Genomic DNA, 17,963 nt, shown 5'->3' with positions numbered 1-17,963 from the left:
ACATTACTGTTGCGTATTGCCTGGTAAGATTGCATAATCTAAGGCACTCTGAAAAAAAAAAAAAAAAAAAAAACAACTCCTAGTGTCATATCAGCCTAGCAATGGATTTCTCAGGCATTATGGTGTTTGCTCATTACAAAGCGGTGGTGTCACTTGACACATGTGAGCGCTGAGGCACCCAAGGGCCAGAGGCTGTGAGAAGCCGATCATAAATCCAGCGAAGGCAAGAAATGAGGCAAAAGACAAAGTGCAACTCACCACACCCCCTGTCACGGCCTCACAGAGCCTTCCCCTTTGTCACACATTCAGCCCACAAAATCAGCCAAATTTATTAGTGGCAGGTGACTTTCAGGACTGGAGCTAGAAAATGGAGAGACGTGCCATGGGGTATTGCCTTACCATCTGTTAGGCTTAAACACATGAGGATAAAAAAGTGGGGGGAAAAATCAAGCGTGTTTTTTCCCAAAGAAACTCATCATGGTGTCCTTGAAAGTTGAGAACGTAAAAAGTGGTCACACACCATACAATGCCTAATGCAATTGTTCATGCTTAGTTGCAGTAAATCCACGGCGTCGTAAATCATACAAGACATCAACAACATTTTTGTTACATTCATGTGTTCACGACAGGGCTACAGAGAGGAAAATGAATGCCATGGTGTCAGACATCTGGTGGTAATATGTCCAATAGTGCCTTCATGTGGTATGGGACTATTTCTGTCCCGCTTCCACTTTTATCCTCCACCAGTGGTACATTCTCCACGCTAGGTCTGTAACCAGCACTATTGAAAAGACAGGAGGGGCACATACAACTGGCTAAACATGTTTAGCACCATATAAGTCAATAACATTGGTCAATACATATACTGAAAATGAGGACCTTTGGATTTTCGAGTAACAGAGTAAAAGCACTTAATGCGACTTTAAATGATCTATGACATTTCAAAAAACACAAATCCTGCGATTTAGCCTCCTTTCAAACGGAGATACAAAGGGACTGTGCAGCACAATAACACTGACCTTGTCACAGTCCAGATTTCCAATTAGCAAATTAATTGAGGAGGGCTTCATTTTGGGTTTTATAGCGTGGGGGTTCACTGCCAGTCTTCATTAGGGCTGATTAGAGCCACTGCCACTGCTGGCCCTGCCACTGAATCATAAGTTGTGGCTGATTCCCTATTGTTCCCCAATTCACTCTGCGCTCAGCACAGCAGTCTACAATGCACCGTAACAGTGACATTACAGAATTCAGCGGTGGTGATGACATTAGAACAGGGCAACAGTGCCATCTCATTTCTCTGTTTGGCCTCCGACAGCTTCCAAAAATTATTATGAAATGCGTGGAAGCCCAGAACCAGAGGACTGTCACACTGACCTGTTTGAGACAGAGGACACTGAACCAGTTTTCTGCAGTTTTCTGATATCCTGCCACATTTGCTGAGAACGAAGAACTCTTCAGCATCAGGGCTGCAACCCACACTCAACGCCGGATTCCGCATCCTGTCAGTGATGTCAACTGACGTCGACTTCAAACCAGAAGAAAATCTCCTGCCTGTCTGTGTTGTGGAAACAGATGGCTTGAATCTCTCCGCACAGATGCATATGTGGCAGACTGCAGAAAACACAAGCTAATACTTAACTAGTGTTTTGCGAGGAATGTATTTCCATCGCGTCCGTGCTGATGATGGTAGACAGAGCTGGGGATTGTTGTGAGCAAATGATGTGTGCAAATGCTGCGTCAGCGAGAGAGGGATGCTGATGCGCAGACCTCCATAGTTCCCACCATGGCCAGCCAACCACTGACACAGCTGGATTGTGCTTACAGTAATGCAGAGCTGCCGCCATGGCAGCCACACAGGCAACAGTGGAGGCACTGAAGTGTTTATCAGACTGTCATATTTCAAACCTTCTGCTGGGGGAAAGCCCAACTTTTCAGGAGCTGAGAAAAGCAGCTTTTTTTGTTTAGTTTTTTTGACTTTATCTAATTAAGCTTAAAAGCCTTCTGAGGGAAAGAATCAAAGATTTTTTTTTTTTTTTTTAAACTCACAGAAGAAGCATGTAATCCTTCAATGAAAATCACCAAAATTGGAGTTATGAGGCTTCAACATGGCAACAGCAATATATTAGGGTAACAGACTTACCACATTACACGCTTTTAGCTTAAAGCCAAGGTAGAGCCTGGCTGTGCTCAGTTAAATGAGGCCTGACCACATGGCCCTCTGTATTCACGTCATTATGCTCCAAATGCAAAAGTCGCCAAGTTGGAATTTCCCGCTCTTATTTGCGCAGTGGCAACAACAAAGCACCGGCGCACCACTGAAATTTCTGCGTACTGCTTGTGTAGCCCATAACTTGAAATAACCCCCAGCTTGTCTAACACATTACCCAAGATGCCTCTGGTCAATAGCGTGACCAAAATGGGTCTCAGAGAGGCATAACAACAGAGTGCCGTGAGTGTAAAGATTTTCTGGTCACTGTAGGTGTGAGGTCTCTCCTATAATTACCACCTCATCAGTACAGTAAAGGGAAGACACAGGCCTCCGTGGAGCTCAGACTGGGATGGTAAACAGCTTGCCCTGCCTTTACTGTGGTTGGATGGTAGGCTCTGCTGCTGTTAGCCAGGCAGACTGCCTGCCCCGCATGCACGCCTGCACTCATGTCTGAGTGCCCTGTGTAATTCAGGAAACCAAAAGGGAGGCTGCCTCATCAGTGAACATGGAAATAAAAGAACTGACAACCTACTCTTTAATAAGAACTCATTCTGTCAAACACGGATATTTACACAGGCATATGCAGAGCTGTTTTCTACAGCTGACTCAACCATATAGACCATATAGTTAACGAAGGTGGAAGTGTAACTCAAGATTAATTTTAACGTATGCATCACGGTTTGCTGCTAAATGTCTTAAACTCTTTCACATATTCAAGTGTCCTTGGTGAACTTGCTCTGAGCTACTATTCCTGATGGATTTTGCATTTTTAGTGGAATATAAGTTTGGTCGCCTGTGGTAGAAAGTCATATGATAAACACTTGTACATGGCAGTGATATCGTCTTTGAGGTTTGTTCTTTAACAGACAGATGTAGTCACTTGTCAAAAAAAAAAAAAAAAAAAAAAATCTGTCAGCTTAGTTTGGGTTAGCAGTCTTTGAAGTGGAGACGGAGCAACATTTTTTTTTCATAGCCGACTGTGCTTTTTGATGGATTCTTGATGAGAACTGTTCTCAAAATTTATGTGGGATATGGAATGCAGTCAGAAGTGGAATATGGCGGTGGGGATTGTCTTTTGTGTGTTTCTCAAAAGGACGTGGAGGGTCGATAGTAGCTGGGCATTGTTATTGCATGTTTGCTGGGCAGCAGACCTTTGTTCATTTTCAAGAGGTTATTTGTCCTTTGTAGAAAATGCAAGATGATTGATTCTAAACTTTTTCATTCATTTCATTTCATAGCACGTCTGGGCGATTACATACAACGTGTAGATCCTCATCCACATTAATATTTAATACATAAAATAATAATTCAAAATAGCATGGCCTCGGTAATTCTACGCTATTAAAAGTAATCACCAGCTACTCAAATTTGGTCTAACCACATAGAAATCTTTCAAACTAATATGCACAGTCAGTTAATAGGTATTTTACATTTGAGTGGAACTATAATCATTACATTACAAGACGTTATTATAAATTGCATTGTAATTACGTCCTGTGGTTCTCTTCACCAAACCTCTCATCACATCCTCATTACTCAAGGTGTCATCCAAGCAGACTGTAAACAATTAACATCCGAGTTGGATAGCATTTACTTAAGTAGTGCTAACTGTAGTTATATGTTTAGTTTATGTATTCAGTGCAATTTATATCTGCTGTCATATACAGTCATTTTGGGGAACAGTTTGACATGTGGTAAAAATGTATGAGCAAATATCAGATAGAATATTCACGGTTTATTCATCAGAGAGATTTCATGCCCTTCTGTCCCGTTTAAGCAGACATGCAAGCAAATAATATTTCTAAATCACGCAGCCGTGCAGCCTAAAATCACGCCTATAGAATATACCTCATGAAACTTTAATTACGTCATAGCTACCAGTTTCAGTGAGACAATCTGGTAATCTCTCATATCATGCATATTTATGGTCAATTTCTCAGCATCACAAAGTTCCACAAAATAACGAGCATCAAAGTCACTGGGGCCAGAAAGAAAAACAAAAGGAAATAAATTACACGGAAACGCAAGAGTTTTATATGTCTCAGTCAATGTCAACTGAATCCAGATGTGGAAACCAGAACATTTGTGTGTGCAAACATTGCCTAAGTAAAATGGTGGAATGAAACAGGCATGAAAAAGGGAGGGATAAAACATCAAGGAATGGTGTCATTTGATTTTTAACCCCTAAAGACCTGCCTTAGCACTTAATGACCCCTGACCCGTACATATCCTGAGAATCCCAGAGCCCGGTGCTTTCACTCTGGCCCACGCCTTTCAGAGCCCCATATTTATGGGCCATGTCTGATCTACAGTGTCCACCTGTTTTTTCACTTCCCCCTGCTAAAAAGTTTCAATTCTTCTCATAATTCACAGGATACAAGGTTGTTTTCCTCTTCATAAAACCAACAAACACCCAAGGATTGTGTATCAGTGCAGCATAAATACGTCGAAAGCAACTAAAAAGAATGGTCCCTATAAAATACAAAAAAGATATTTTTCCCCATTTGACCTTTATGCTATATATCAATCGTGATATTTTCTTTGTTAGTGATAGTTTTCCCTATGTCCCTTAACCCCAATACAACAGGGATGGATGTGCATTCATTTGTGGAGCTGTGAACAATTTACATGTTTAAAAACGAGAATTTCCTGAAGCAGTGCCCTGGATCCACAAGGTCCACAGGGGTGATAAGTTTCATTGGGAACTATTTCCTGCCAAGAACCAGTAAACTGTATCTATCCGCCTGAAATTCATATTCATCTAGGGCAGATAGAGTTTGCTGAGTTCCTGGCAGGAAATACTGCAGTTCACAACAAAGCTCGTCATCCCCGAGGGCCAAGGTTTTATGCTGAGTATGGTGCGTGGAAACCTCGCCAAATCACACAGAAGCTATTGGGATGGACTGACTGCACTCGGGTAAGTGAGGAAATGTCATCCTGTGTATTTTTGGTGAATTTCTCCTTTACTGTACTCTATATGCTTCCAAAAGTGAGGCATAAGAGGCCATGGCATTTTTGGTGTGCATTATTAGACACCTTGCCTTGTGTATGAATGAAATACAAATATTTTTAATAGCATGAGTTTGAGATGGAAGAGTCAGGTGCTTTACATTTTGTGCACTGCGGTGCGATGAATATTCAGATAACATCAACCCCGAGGCTCACCCTCATTACAGCCCCAACTTCTTCCCTTTCCCAACCCTGCCAGCCCCCCCGCCCGACCTTCCATAGCCTTGTACTCCGGCTGCTCCTGACCTTGCGTGTGACACACAGTAATTGAGATTCTCAGCTCATTGTTACCTAATTAAAAAGTGTCTGAACCTTCTGGAGCCTTGGAAAGAGAGAAACAGGGGAGAGTGTGATGAAGAGCAGGGCTTTCAAAGCAGCAGCTTTGAAAAAATGACCTCCAAAAAAAAAAAAAAAAAAAAAAAAAAAAAAAATCAAAAAACCAAACAAACAACAACAACAAAAAAATCAACAACAAAAAATACCCCATCTGGGCCCTGGCGCTCATTAGCAGTTCAATTAGTGAATGGCGTGTGTTAGTGTGTGTCTGTGTGTGTCAGTGTGTGTGTGTGTGTGTGAGAGAGAGATTTCCAAATATAACAATGTACATCAGAGGATAAAGAATGCACATTTTAAAAAATTTAATTAGTTTTGCTGATAGTAGATAAGAGTGAGAGTTGGGGACAAAGACAAGGAGGAATCCAACAGTACAGTGAGAGGGACAGTTTGAATCTAATGTTCACATATTAAAACCTCTAATCTATCAACTCCATCTGCCCCTCCATTTGAAAAACTTAACATTTTGTCAATTTATGACATTAATATCCTTCAATCCTGCATATTTATTTACAAATATATTCACTCTCCACATTTGCTTGCTGAATCTTTCAATGAATTCTTTACAGTTAACTCCCAGGTTCATTCTCACAATACAAGACCCGCCGTTAAACTTCATACTCCCTCTTGCCGTACCACACAAAGTCAATTTTCTTTTACTTACAGAGGTTCATTACTTTGGAATTCATACTTTCATTTAGCGAAAATATCTATATCTCTGATTAATTTTAAGTCTAGACTAAAGTCCTATCTAATACACCAAGACTCTACAGCTTCTGTGAATGTGAATTTCCCAGTTTGGGATCAATAAAGTATACCTATCTATCTATCTATCTATCTATCTATCTATCTATCTATCTATCTATCTATCTATCTATCTATCTATCTTCTACCTAATTATTTCACTTTCACTTTTACTCTTAATTTTATACTGTTTTTTGGTGTTATAATATGTTATTTGTACTTTTGTTGTTGTTGTTTTTGTTGTTATTTGAATTTTGAGTATTTTATTTTATTTGTTATCTTATCTTCATTTTTGGGGAGGTTTCCTTGAATAAGCCCATTTTGTTTTTTTTGTTTTTTTTTTTTTGCCTCTCCAGCACTTTCTGTATTATTGTTTTTTTTTTTTTTTTTTTTTTATCTATGTAATTGTCTCTGTATTATGGTGCAAATAAATAAATAAATAAATACCACAGGCTTTCGATAATCCGTCCTGTGACAAAGATAGTAACTCTTTTCAATATCACGTATTCCCTAAGTGGGTACATTAAGTGTTCCAGGCCTGATGAGGGTCTGGGCTTTTTTTGGGGCCGTGTTGCTGATGAGAGCATCTCTGCGGTTAAGACTGTCTGGACTCCATCTGGCCTCTGACCTAAACCACAAGGCTCAGCCCACAGCTCATTAGCACTCCTGCATTCCACCCCGACCCAGACGAGCGTCATGCTATAACTCCAAAAATGCTGTACGTCACTGTTGCCATCTATTGGATGGTTCAGTTCATATCCCTGCATGCACAGCTCTGAGAGGACCTCATTCATGCCTCACAGCAGCTAAAAGAACACGCGGCACAAACGTATTCATGAGTAGGTCTCATCGGTTCAAGTACGAGAAAATCTGAGAGTTATTTATGTTGAGGTGTCTCAGGCGAAAAACATATTTACTGTCAGCGACGCTGCCAGACAATCAGTAAAGACGGTCGTGCAGGCAGTGCTATTTATGGTCACAGAAAGCTTGATGTAACACAGTACAGTAAAGACGGGGAAAATCTTAACAATAAGTACTCAGATCTTTAGCTACGCATCTATTGTGTTCAGCGCCTTCATCTACACTGCAAAACACTCCATCTTGAGAAGTAATTAATCTCATCTTCAGGCTCATTTGAAAAAAAAAAAAAAAAAAGCAACCAGTGGGATGAGATATTCCCACTTATTTCCAGTAGAGTTTCGCTTGTCTCAGGAACTCAACAGGGAAAGAGTATAACTATGTTGAAACACATCAGCCCACTAATGTCAAGAAAAAAACTGATAAGAAATAAACTGATTTTAAGAACAACTAAATCGTAACTCTGAATATGAGGCTAAATGAGTGGCTAAGATAGACAAATAACACAAATAACTAGGGGCAATATCAGGTCAATCCTGGATTCAGTCCACAAAAAGAAGCCCCAGAAAGCCGTCTCTGAAATAACAAAGTGTCCTGTACTTTGACAAGGTTGTTATGCACGAGGTCTGGGAGGCAGCCAGTGAGGCTCCTAAGGCTCCTATTAGCAATGGGAACAATGTAAATCTGCCATAAATCCCATAATCTGCCTCATCCATCACAAGGATGAAGCTGTGTCCTGGAGCAGAAACGAAGCTCCACCAAAAAGCACAAGGGCGACCGTCCGTCAACTCTCTGGGCTTGCATGTACAAGCTGGACCAAAGCTCATCTGTATTTCTTAATGCTTGAGACACAATACGAATGATGATGTAATTTCGATCACAGCAGTCCCACCTGCTTGCAGCTGCGTAACTAACTCTCTCGTGCGGAGTGTCTCGACTTGTCCAGCCAATTTTTGTAAAACCCCAGAAAGAGGAGAAGACGTTAAGAGCAGGAAGTTGCAGACTGGGGTTGTGTGAGTGCAGGATTAAGGCTCAGGAAAGGATTTCACCCAGGGACATATCTAAGAGGTGCGTACAGGAGGAGACAACTCCACACTAAAAATAAAAAAGGTGGTGTTTTATTTATCACACATGCTCGCGCACATACGTGTGCACGCATGCCTAGACACACTCACAGACAAGCACACACACACACACACACACACACACTTGCAGACAAATCCCCTTTCATGCATTAGTCTCACTCCGGGTTCATGTGCAGGCCGGTGGACTGTGTGAGAGCGTGTGTGTGAAAGAGAGAGAGACAGAGAGATTGAGAGGGAGAGACAGGGAGAGAGACACAGAGATTGTACGCCGGTGTGAGCTGTAGACGAGCACGCCTTGCACCGTCAGACAAATAGCTCTGCCTTTCCCAGCCTAAGCAGAGATTTACTCTCAGGTAGCAAATAAATAGCTAGTGACATTATCACTTTTATCAGTGGACGGCGCTCATGCATATCATTACACTCCTCCATCCACCGTGAGCTGCCAAACAGAACTTTTATGTGTGTGCAGCCCACAGCACACCACATCCAGCATCCAAGCGACAAGCGAGATAAAAGCCATACACGTTTTAGAGGTTACGCTTTCACATCTTAGTGGTTCGCGCTGATAACGCGTATTTTCTATCAATATACTTCATACTGCGAAAATAAAGAAAACACCACCGCGGATGGATGCCACAGCTGCCTGGTAAAGACGGCTTCTCTTCATACAAAATCTATCTAATCTTGGAGGCTAACCATAACGATTCCGAATCAACTTCATCCATTTTGGCGTAGTCGGGCGCAAAACGCTCAACAACGAAAACGCCGCGATCAAAAGTCACCTAAAGGCTTGAAGTGCATAGCGGTGATACACAAAGGCTTTCTCAGTAACCAGGCGTGATTGAACGTTAATTAGAAAGAATTAAACAGCCAGAGCATCACTTAAAATCACACTGTGAGTACAAATAATTGCAGTTATCAGAATGAATGCGGCCCTGTTGTTGGAATAGTAGCCCATCGCCAGACAGCTATTTTAAATCAAGAAAATCTCTATAAAGAGGAAATGTATGAAACATGTGCGCGGAGCTCCTGCCATCATCCCAGACAGGTCTGCAAACACCTGTGGGTTTTATGGATGTAGTTAACTGAGTGAAACTTGTAGCTGCATTTTAATGCTCATATGCATGGGATTTCCCCCCCCCCCCTTGGGTTCACTGAGAGGTTCAGGGTCACGTAAAGGATGGCACAGGCTGGGAAGTCACAACCAGACCAGAAGTCTATAAACCGCGCCGTAAAAAGCCCATGTGTTATCAATAAAGTTGAACGACGGGGAGAATGTACGCCAGCTTTTGCGTTTAATATGTGCGCTGTATCTGGTGCACGTAGAAAAGGAAGAGAGGAGAGGCTGGGGGGTCAAAGCACAGAATAGCTGTGACATAGCAAAGATCGGGCTGTTCGTCGTAAATTTTGCGAAATTAGCCTTCAAATGTTTTCAGCTACAGTGACAAATCAAGGTTCCGTTTATATTCAGCGCACACTCGCAGAGGTGACGCTCGAGAGTAGGGCTTTTTTCACTGGTGGACTGGCCACACACAGCTCTAAACACGACACACTCGGAGCCCTCAGAGAAAGCAGGATGACAGCGTAATGTAACACATTCACAGAAGACACAACCTTATTTCATTACAGCCACAGCGAAATAACATTTTGAGAGCCTCCTCCTCATGTTGGTGCAGCAACAAAACACCGAGAGCCGCTTTCAAAAGTGTAAACCAAATGGTGACCAGTTAGGGAGAGAAAGGCAGATTTATTTTATTGGTTGACATTTTTGCTCATTCAACAGCTCGACATCAACACTGAAGATTAAGACATTATTTTCCATGACACAGAAGTAATGACATTTTGGTATAAAAAAAGAAATAAATTTAGGAATTCCTTAGGCATTTATGGTTAAACAGGTGAATATTCTGGTGTACAAAATCAGCCAACAAGTTGAATTTTTCAATTTTCCAACATTTTTCATTTCACCGAGACTTTGACAGACACAACATGACCGCAAACTCAAACCTTCCCAGGTGTCACCATCATGTGAAAACTGAAAATATATATATATATATATAAAATAAATTTAGCAATTCCTTAGGCATTTATGGTTAAACAGGTGAATATTCTGGTGTACAAAATCAGCCAACAATTTGAATTTTTCAATTTTCCAACATTTTTCATTTCACCGAGACTTTGAAAGACACAACACGACCGCAAACTCAAACCTTCCCAGGTGTCACCATCATGTGAAAACTGAAAAAATATTAAAAAAAAAATAAATTTAGCAATTCCTTAGGCATTTATGGTTAAACAGGTGAATATTCTGGTGTACAAAATCAGCCAACAAGTTGAATTTTTCAATTTTCCAACATTTTTCGTTTCACCGAGACTTTGAAAGACACAACATGACCGCAAACTCAAACCTCCCCAGGTGTCACCATCATGTGAAAACTGAAAAAAAAAATAAATAAAAAAATAAAAATTTAGCAATTCCTTAGGCATTTATGATTAAACAGGTGAATATTCTGGTGTACAAAATCAGCCAACAAGTTGAATTTTTCAATTTTCCAACATTTTTCATTTCACCGAGACTTTGAAAGACACGACACGACCGCAAACTCAAACCTCCCCGGGTGAAAACTGTAAAAGGTGTCACTCTCATGTGAGCGTGGGACCGGCTCCTGTCTCCTTGGAGGAGCGAGTGACCTGCTCGGGGCTGACTTAGTGCCTCCCCCGTCCCGCTCCAGTCATTTAATCTTGGAACGGTATCAAGATAGCGATCTCCCCTTAACCTCCAGAGAGGGGACGGACACAAAGGGACACACTCCCCCCCACTTCATCACTCAGTGTCAAGCAGTGGTGGCATGCCAAACAATCCCATTAGCCAGCGAGTGGAACGGCGGGGGACAGCGGCACCGTCCAGAATCAAACCACAGCTCTCTGCCCATTTCAACATCCTCTACCTCGCTACATCCATGCACTTATGTGTCAGCATATTTAATGAACTCACTCATGCCCGCGGAGCTACACTCGGCTTTTACCAGGAGGAAATAGGCAGCCCCATCACTCTGAGTAGCTTTTTACAACTCAACACTGATCAATTAATGAGACACTAAGAGATATTCATACAGGAAGATGAGAGCGCTGCAGAGAGAGAGCAGAGTACATGGAGACAGATAATAAACGACAAATGGCAACTCATGGCAAATCCAACAGCAAAGAGGCACTTCCACAGCCACGTACATATTGAACCTCTAAAAACCTGGCAACCCATGCCAAGGTCTTTGGGCTCATGAAGAGGATTTATTTCCTTCTCATATCCAATTCTCTGTCACCGAGAAATGAGCTGAGACGCCAGCCGCCGTCTGAATACACATCATGGCTCACAATGCTTAGTTCTTCATGGATATCTCACTTCATGAGCTCGGGGAAATGAAAAGGAATAAGAAAAGGAGGAGGAGAGGGAAAAACTGATGCTGCTTGTCTTTGCATAATGGGAGGAAGAAAAAATCCAACAGGAAGAGAAGGAAAAGAAACAAAAAGGGAGGAGAGAGGAGACAGAAAGAGGGGTATAGCAGAGGTAGGAGGAGTTACTCACGGCTCCTGTCACCTTTCCACCTCCAGCTTCCCTTGTTCCTCCCTGAGTTGTCCCCTGGTACACAAACTCCATTCAACACCTCCAGCAGCAGCACCAGCAGCAGCAGGGGCGTCCGCCCGCTAGCCATGCCTGCTTCTAAAGCTCGCACTGGGGCTAGAGCAGAGAGGAGAGGGCCATGGGGAGTGCTGTCCCACACTCAGTCATATCTCACACAGCTGTACGGAGAGATCCAAAACAACAACAACATCTCCTCCTCCTCCTCCTCCTTCGCCTCCCCTGGAGTGTTAACCCTGGGCCGCGGCGCTGCAGCCCCAGAGGGGTCACACATTCACAGCAGACCCTCACACCCCTCCTCCTCCTGGGGGATTGGAATGATCCCTCTCAAAGCGTCTGCAATAGCCTGGGAGACTGACTGTAATTCCAGCATGGGAAGACAGGCAGAGTAAGCCTGGATTTCTGGGGCTCCACTCTGAAATATTGATCTTGTTCCCTCTCTTCTCTCTCGTCCCACTCTCCCCCTTCTTCTTTTTCAACGCCTTTTGGACTTGGCGGGGTATTTATTGCAGTCCTGGTGAAATGCTCAAGCTCAGCTTAGTGGTTAACAGCTCCCTTGAGTAGAGACAGCACAGGAAGAAGCAAATTGTTTCTCTTCGTCTTGCAGAGCAGAAGTTGTTCGGGTCAGAGAATGGACCGGTGACATTGATGGTGACACTGATCCAGCAGCCGCCAACAACTCTGGCCACCCGCACAGGCAGGGACTGAATGAGTGAGTGTGTCCATGAGCGCGTGTGTGTGTAAGTGTGTGTGTGTCCTCCCTCTCCCTTTCGTCCAGCACCTATTCCTCTTACATCACATGAGACAGTGTTGATATGAAAATAAGGAATAAATCACAGAGACAGTTCACTCCAGAGCAGCCTTGAAATTTTCAACAGCTTTTGAGAGAGAAAGAGAGTGAGAGAGAGAGAGGAGAAGAGAGAGAGAGAGAGGTGGGAGAGTACATCTAGCGAGGGAGGGAGAGAGAGAGGGAGGGTAATACAGAGGAGAGAGACTGAGTGAGACGAGAGTGGAGGGTGTGAATGGCAGTGGCTCTTGTGCTTTTGCACGCCCATGATGCTTGCTCACGAGTAAATATTCATTTGTGGATAACCCCACTGCCTGGGCTCAACGGCTGTAACCATTATGTGTGTGTGTGTGTGACTCTGTGTGTGTGTGTGTGCATGTGCACACAGTCGCTGAAGCAGGTTTAATCTAGTCTTGTAGCAGCTTGCCAACCTGCCTAACATGCACCTGTATGCGGGCAAGTTTGACAGGGTGCTTTTTGTGTGAGTGTGACAGAAAAGCTCATATTGCTGCAAATGAGTACCTGCAACACCGTGTAAAAAAAGGGCGGCTCAACAGTATTTCTATCACACACTGAATGAAAAAGTCATACTGTAATACAATATGCATAAGCTACAGCTGTTCTTCTTTCGGATCCAGACCTGAAACATGTGATGTTATCACCTGGAAAGCAACTACACAGCAATGATGCACTCACCCGGCGGTCAGCTCTCAACCAGCTGAGTGAACATATAAATCCTCAGCTGCCCTCCCTTATAAACTGATCATATGTAACATTATCTTATTTGTTCCTTAAACTTAAGTCGGTCTCAAATGCCCCATAGAACAGATTGTGTTTAAGATATACACACACACACACACACACACAGAGAGAAACACACACCCACAGAGTATTTTAGTAAAAAGCCGACTCAGCGAGTCTGGGTTTTGAGTTACACCGCTCGTTTCCTCCGGCCGCCCTGGCTGTCAGGAGGCAGGTGAGCGCCGGGTAACGTGGGAAACTGGAGGTGTCAGCAGCACCTCCCCTCTCAGCCCACCTCATGTCCCTCTTCCATGCCCTTCATCACAGCTTTACCATCATCTCCTCCCTCTGGCACGCACTCAAACACACATCCACACACACACGATAGTGCAGACAGACAGACAGACATCACTGAGACAAGTATAAAATGCTCTTGGAAATACACAATGAAATCAACCTAAATGATGATCTATAGTAAGTGAAGGACAAGTGTTAACCTTCAAGTTAACATTGTATACTATCTTGCTTAGACACAACACACAATTACATGTTTACTGCTTTCTTTGTGTCGTAAACTATTATGAAACCCAATATGTGACTGTCACGCGGATAATATTTTCGAAATAAGTCTGAATACATGACCTTTTTATTGTGTTGAATACTGTGGACAGTGCCTTATGTAAGTGTCGCCGTTCGTAAGCCATGTAATCCTGATGTAGAGGCCCTCAAGGACCGTACTCCTGGAGCTGTAATTAATCGTGTTACACCGGCCACTGATGGAAGTCTGATTAAAACAGCTCTCTAATGATTAGACCTCTGAAATAATTACTGCTGCGTAGAGGACGGGCCACTTCAACCCCTCAGGACGCCAATCTAACACTCCAACTACCTGCAAAATGTCACTGCTAATGCCAACTGCTTAGAGACTCAAACAATACAATGCAAATTTGACCCTGGAAGAGAAAACGGCCCTGGCCAATTTACAGCAGAAGCAGCCTTCTCCTGCGGTGTGCATGTGGCCTAATGTGTGTTTTTAGAGTGAAGTTGTGCCACTGCATCTTTGTCAAAACAGGTTTGGGAGAGATTAGCGAAGTCTTTCGGTTTTTATGCCTGAGGGAGCCGAAGAGGAAAGTCCCGCAGGTGGATAACATGCTTGGCAAAAGCACACAGCTCTGTCTGCCAGGTTACAGAGAACAGCTACACTGATCAAAGATGATTACATAAGTCAAAGCCCGGCGAAGTTATGGATTTTTAACTCGGTTCTTTTGCCGTGTCTACTGGAGAAAGTCTTTTTTATACTTGCCAGAGGGACAGGCTTCTGATTGTACTGATGTTGCTAAGAAACTGTAGAGTATTTATTAGGTCCTGGTTGAAGTGTGCATGTCAGAAATTCCTGTTGTGTTCCAGTGCAGTTTGCACTAGAACACAGCTCCATTTCACGAGCCTTTACAATTCGAGTTCCCTGTCTGTGGAGCTGTTCTGGGAGCTAATAGAAGGTTAAGCTCAAGTTCCTTGGTTTCCTGATTATTAAATCATGCTGATTTACTGATTGCTCCAGCTTTTCTTTCGGTGAAACAAACAGCTGGGTTCTGAAGGACCTGGACGCGAATCAGCTGCTCTCTACCCTCCATTTTTGGGCAGGGGGCATTGGGCACTTGGCTTCATGCCCAAATCCTGACCGCCCCACACCTCCGTTTTTTTTTTCTTCTCCCTCTTCCCTCTTTAACCCTTTATCAGGCAAGTGACTATTTTTGGTAATTTCAAAAAACTTTACATATCACGCCCATCCCCTGTCTCAGTTAGTTCAATAATCATTTGGTCTTCACCCAGCCAATCAGCAAAGATCGCTCTACATCCCAGGTCACGTTTGTGGCATTTGACCAATCTCAATGGCTTTGATTTTCTATTTGGAAAAATTTTATAAAAGTAATAAACTCATGTCATGTTCACTAATAACATAGGGTTGTTTTTTTGAATTTCAAAGTATTTCAATGAGTGCCCTATAAAGGGTTAACCCTTCCCTTATTTTTGTCAGGTGTGTGAATGTCAGTGTCCTTGAACGGGTGTGTGGGTGTAATTAACTCTTTTTATATTGTGTGTGTCTTTTCAGTCATTCAGTGTGAAGAATTAGAAAACTCCAAAAACAAAATCAAGCCATTGTACAACATTAGACAGTGTGATTTATATTTTGCATATTCTTCATAGGACTTCTTTAAGTAAGTTTAATGCTTAATTGAGAATGTAATATCACTGTAGTGAACATTACAAAGTATTTTTAATACTAATATTAGGTGTTAAGTTGTACATCAGAACCATAAGTGGTGATTCAACCTAATTTTTTCATCGTTATGTTTTTATTGGAAAGACTCACAGCTGGTAAGCATGAGAGTAGTGGCTCATTTTTTTTAAGCCCCAAAAAGAGAATATTTTAATTATTTGAGACTATTTTAGGTTGTGAATTCTTCTGAAGGTCAAGATGTAAAATGTAAGTTCATATTAATATTTGTGAAATACCTTATAGGTGGAGTAGCAGTGAGCTACATATTCTCGGTGGCTGGATATTGCCTCTTAATGGAGCAGAATGGCCCCAGGTGCTGAAGAAAGAAACAATATAGTGTACACACACACACACACACACACACACACACATACACAGCTTTACACGCCAAGAGACATTCTCCCACTGACCTTGTGCGTGAAAATGATTTAGCAACTGATGCCCTGTAGTATGCAATAAACCCTGCTTCAAGGTGGTTGCCGGGGGTGTTTTTCAATCACTATCTGGCTCGTTGTTCTCTCTGAACGTTTTTCCATCTTTTTAAATCTGGCTCTCGTTCTCTCCGAGTCCAGTGTTGAGTTTTATCATACAGGAAACCGACACAGAGATAATGCAATTGAGGATTATTGTGCGCCGGCGTTGCAAAAGACCAGCGACATGTCTCTCACACTTCAGCCGCTATGCAGCCTTGGAAATGAGATCCTGTTTATATTCTGTGTCGCTCTCTCTCCCCCGTTTCAGTGTGCTGTTCGTGAAGCTTGCATTCTGGGCCCCCTTTAGCTTTGCCAATGTGATGTGACAGCGGGGTTGATGGGTGGCACAAAGACACCCAGCAGGGATGCAAAGGAGGAGGACTGGACATCACGACACAGCTTGGAGCACAGCGAGAGACTGGGGGGCTGGCACCCAGTTCCTGCCACTCAAATACACACATATACTAACGCACACACACACACACACCAAACCACAAAAAAACAACAAGAGTTTGCTCATGGGAAGACAAACTACAGTAGTGTAAAATGTATTTGAACACTAGTTTTTACAATGTGGAGTATAAATATGCCATCATGAGAAAATGGGCCTTGACCTGGATGCCCAGCGGCTCTACTCAAGTCAATACCTCCCAAAAGCCAAAGCCGAGGCTATTCGATTGCAGGCCGTCTCACACCACACCAGATAAAGCATGCTCCCTCTTATCACTTTATCTAGCAGGTCACGCTTTCACCCTCAAACAAACAAACACGCTTAAATTCCAGCCTGTCCGCTCGACGTTTTGTTGAGAGCGTTACTCCGCTTGGCATGGCAACTGTTAATCTGTTGCAACACAACCTCACCTCTAAAAATGCAAATCTAAAATATGACAGGAGGTTATGGTAAATCTGAACGTGTGCGTTTCATAATGTAATATATTTATGTCTTTTTCCGTGCATGTAATTAGAATTTTAATTATAGCGATGTTACCGCTTTAGAGGCAGGCAGATGGAGCATAAATTAGCCATCAGGATTCTGACTGTACAGCGATGACAGGATTTTTTTTTTTTATTTTTTTTTTTCATCCTACATACCAGATTTCCATGCAATTCATATTTCATCACTGTGTCAACCCCGAGAGTGCGCAGAGAAAGCCGGATCCATCCACATTTTTAGAAACGAGGTGTCACACCGAGCTAAGAATTACTCGGTGATATGCCGCGCTGTGACAGACGGCCTGCAGGTTGTAAATACTGTGCAGCATGGGACACTGACACCCGAGTATGTGCAGGCTCTTTGCCGTGATACTGTTCTTGGAAACGCATATTAGAGCGCCTGCCGCAGAGAACCTGGTGTTTCCGAATGAGTTATGCTCTTCATGGAAGGGGGGCATGATCAACATGACCACACCCTGCATTCCTCGGGCGGCTAGATTACGATGGCTCACTCAATCAACACCCGCGTCCCAGCCACACCTCCTCCCCGTATTCGTCTTCGTCCATCACATGCCGCACTCTAATCAATGGGAAGTCACAGGAGAAGAGCCTGCCTGAAGGTTAATGTTGATATGGAAGCATGTACGTGATCGCTCACAAATGGGCAGAGAGAAAGAGGCAGCACGCACGCGTTTGCAATGTGATTTTACAACGTAATTAAGAAAACTGTGTGCGTCTGACACGTGTTTCTCAGGCAATAAACACAGCGGAAAATGCAGAAGCCATGCTGTTGTTTTGCTTGCGTTCGCTCCAACACTTCCCACGTCCTGAGAGGTAAACGAACGCTCCACTGGGGGGAAGGTCACCTATTTTTGC

The 17,963-nt window shown here is 43.0% G+C and overlaps 1 protein-coding gene across 2 annotated transcripts in view; it reads right to left on the bottom strand.

The window, feature by feature from the left end:
• The window catches only part of robo1 (roundabout, axon guidance receptor, homolog 1 (Drosophila)), a 191,762-nt gene extending 179,029 nt beyond the window's left edge, over positions 1–12,733 (bottom strand). For both annotated transcript variants that reach the window (XM_030067248.1, XM_030067249.1), the window contains exon 1: positions 11,822–12,733. In XM_030067248.1, the coding sequence (XP_029923108.1) occupies positions 11,822–11,948 (127 nt within the window). In that variant the 5' untranslated portion in view covers positions 11,949–12,733. The remainder of the gene's footprint in view (positions 1–11,821) is intronic.
• Positions 12,734–17,963: the final 5,230 nt, after the last annotated feature.

Source organism: Myripristis murdjan, chromosome 13 (assembly GCF_902150065.1).
Source record: "Myripristis murdjan chromosome 13, fMyrMur1.1, whole genome shotgun sequence".
In the NCBI taxonomy this organism is placed as follows: domain Eukaryota; kingdom Metazoa; phylum Chordata; class Actinopteri; order Holocentriformes; family Holocentridae; genus Myripristis; species Myripristis murdjan.
Note: the sequence above shows the minus strand (reverse complement) of the source record. Positions and strands in the feature narration are given on the sequence as shown.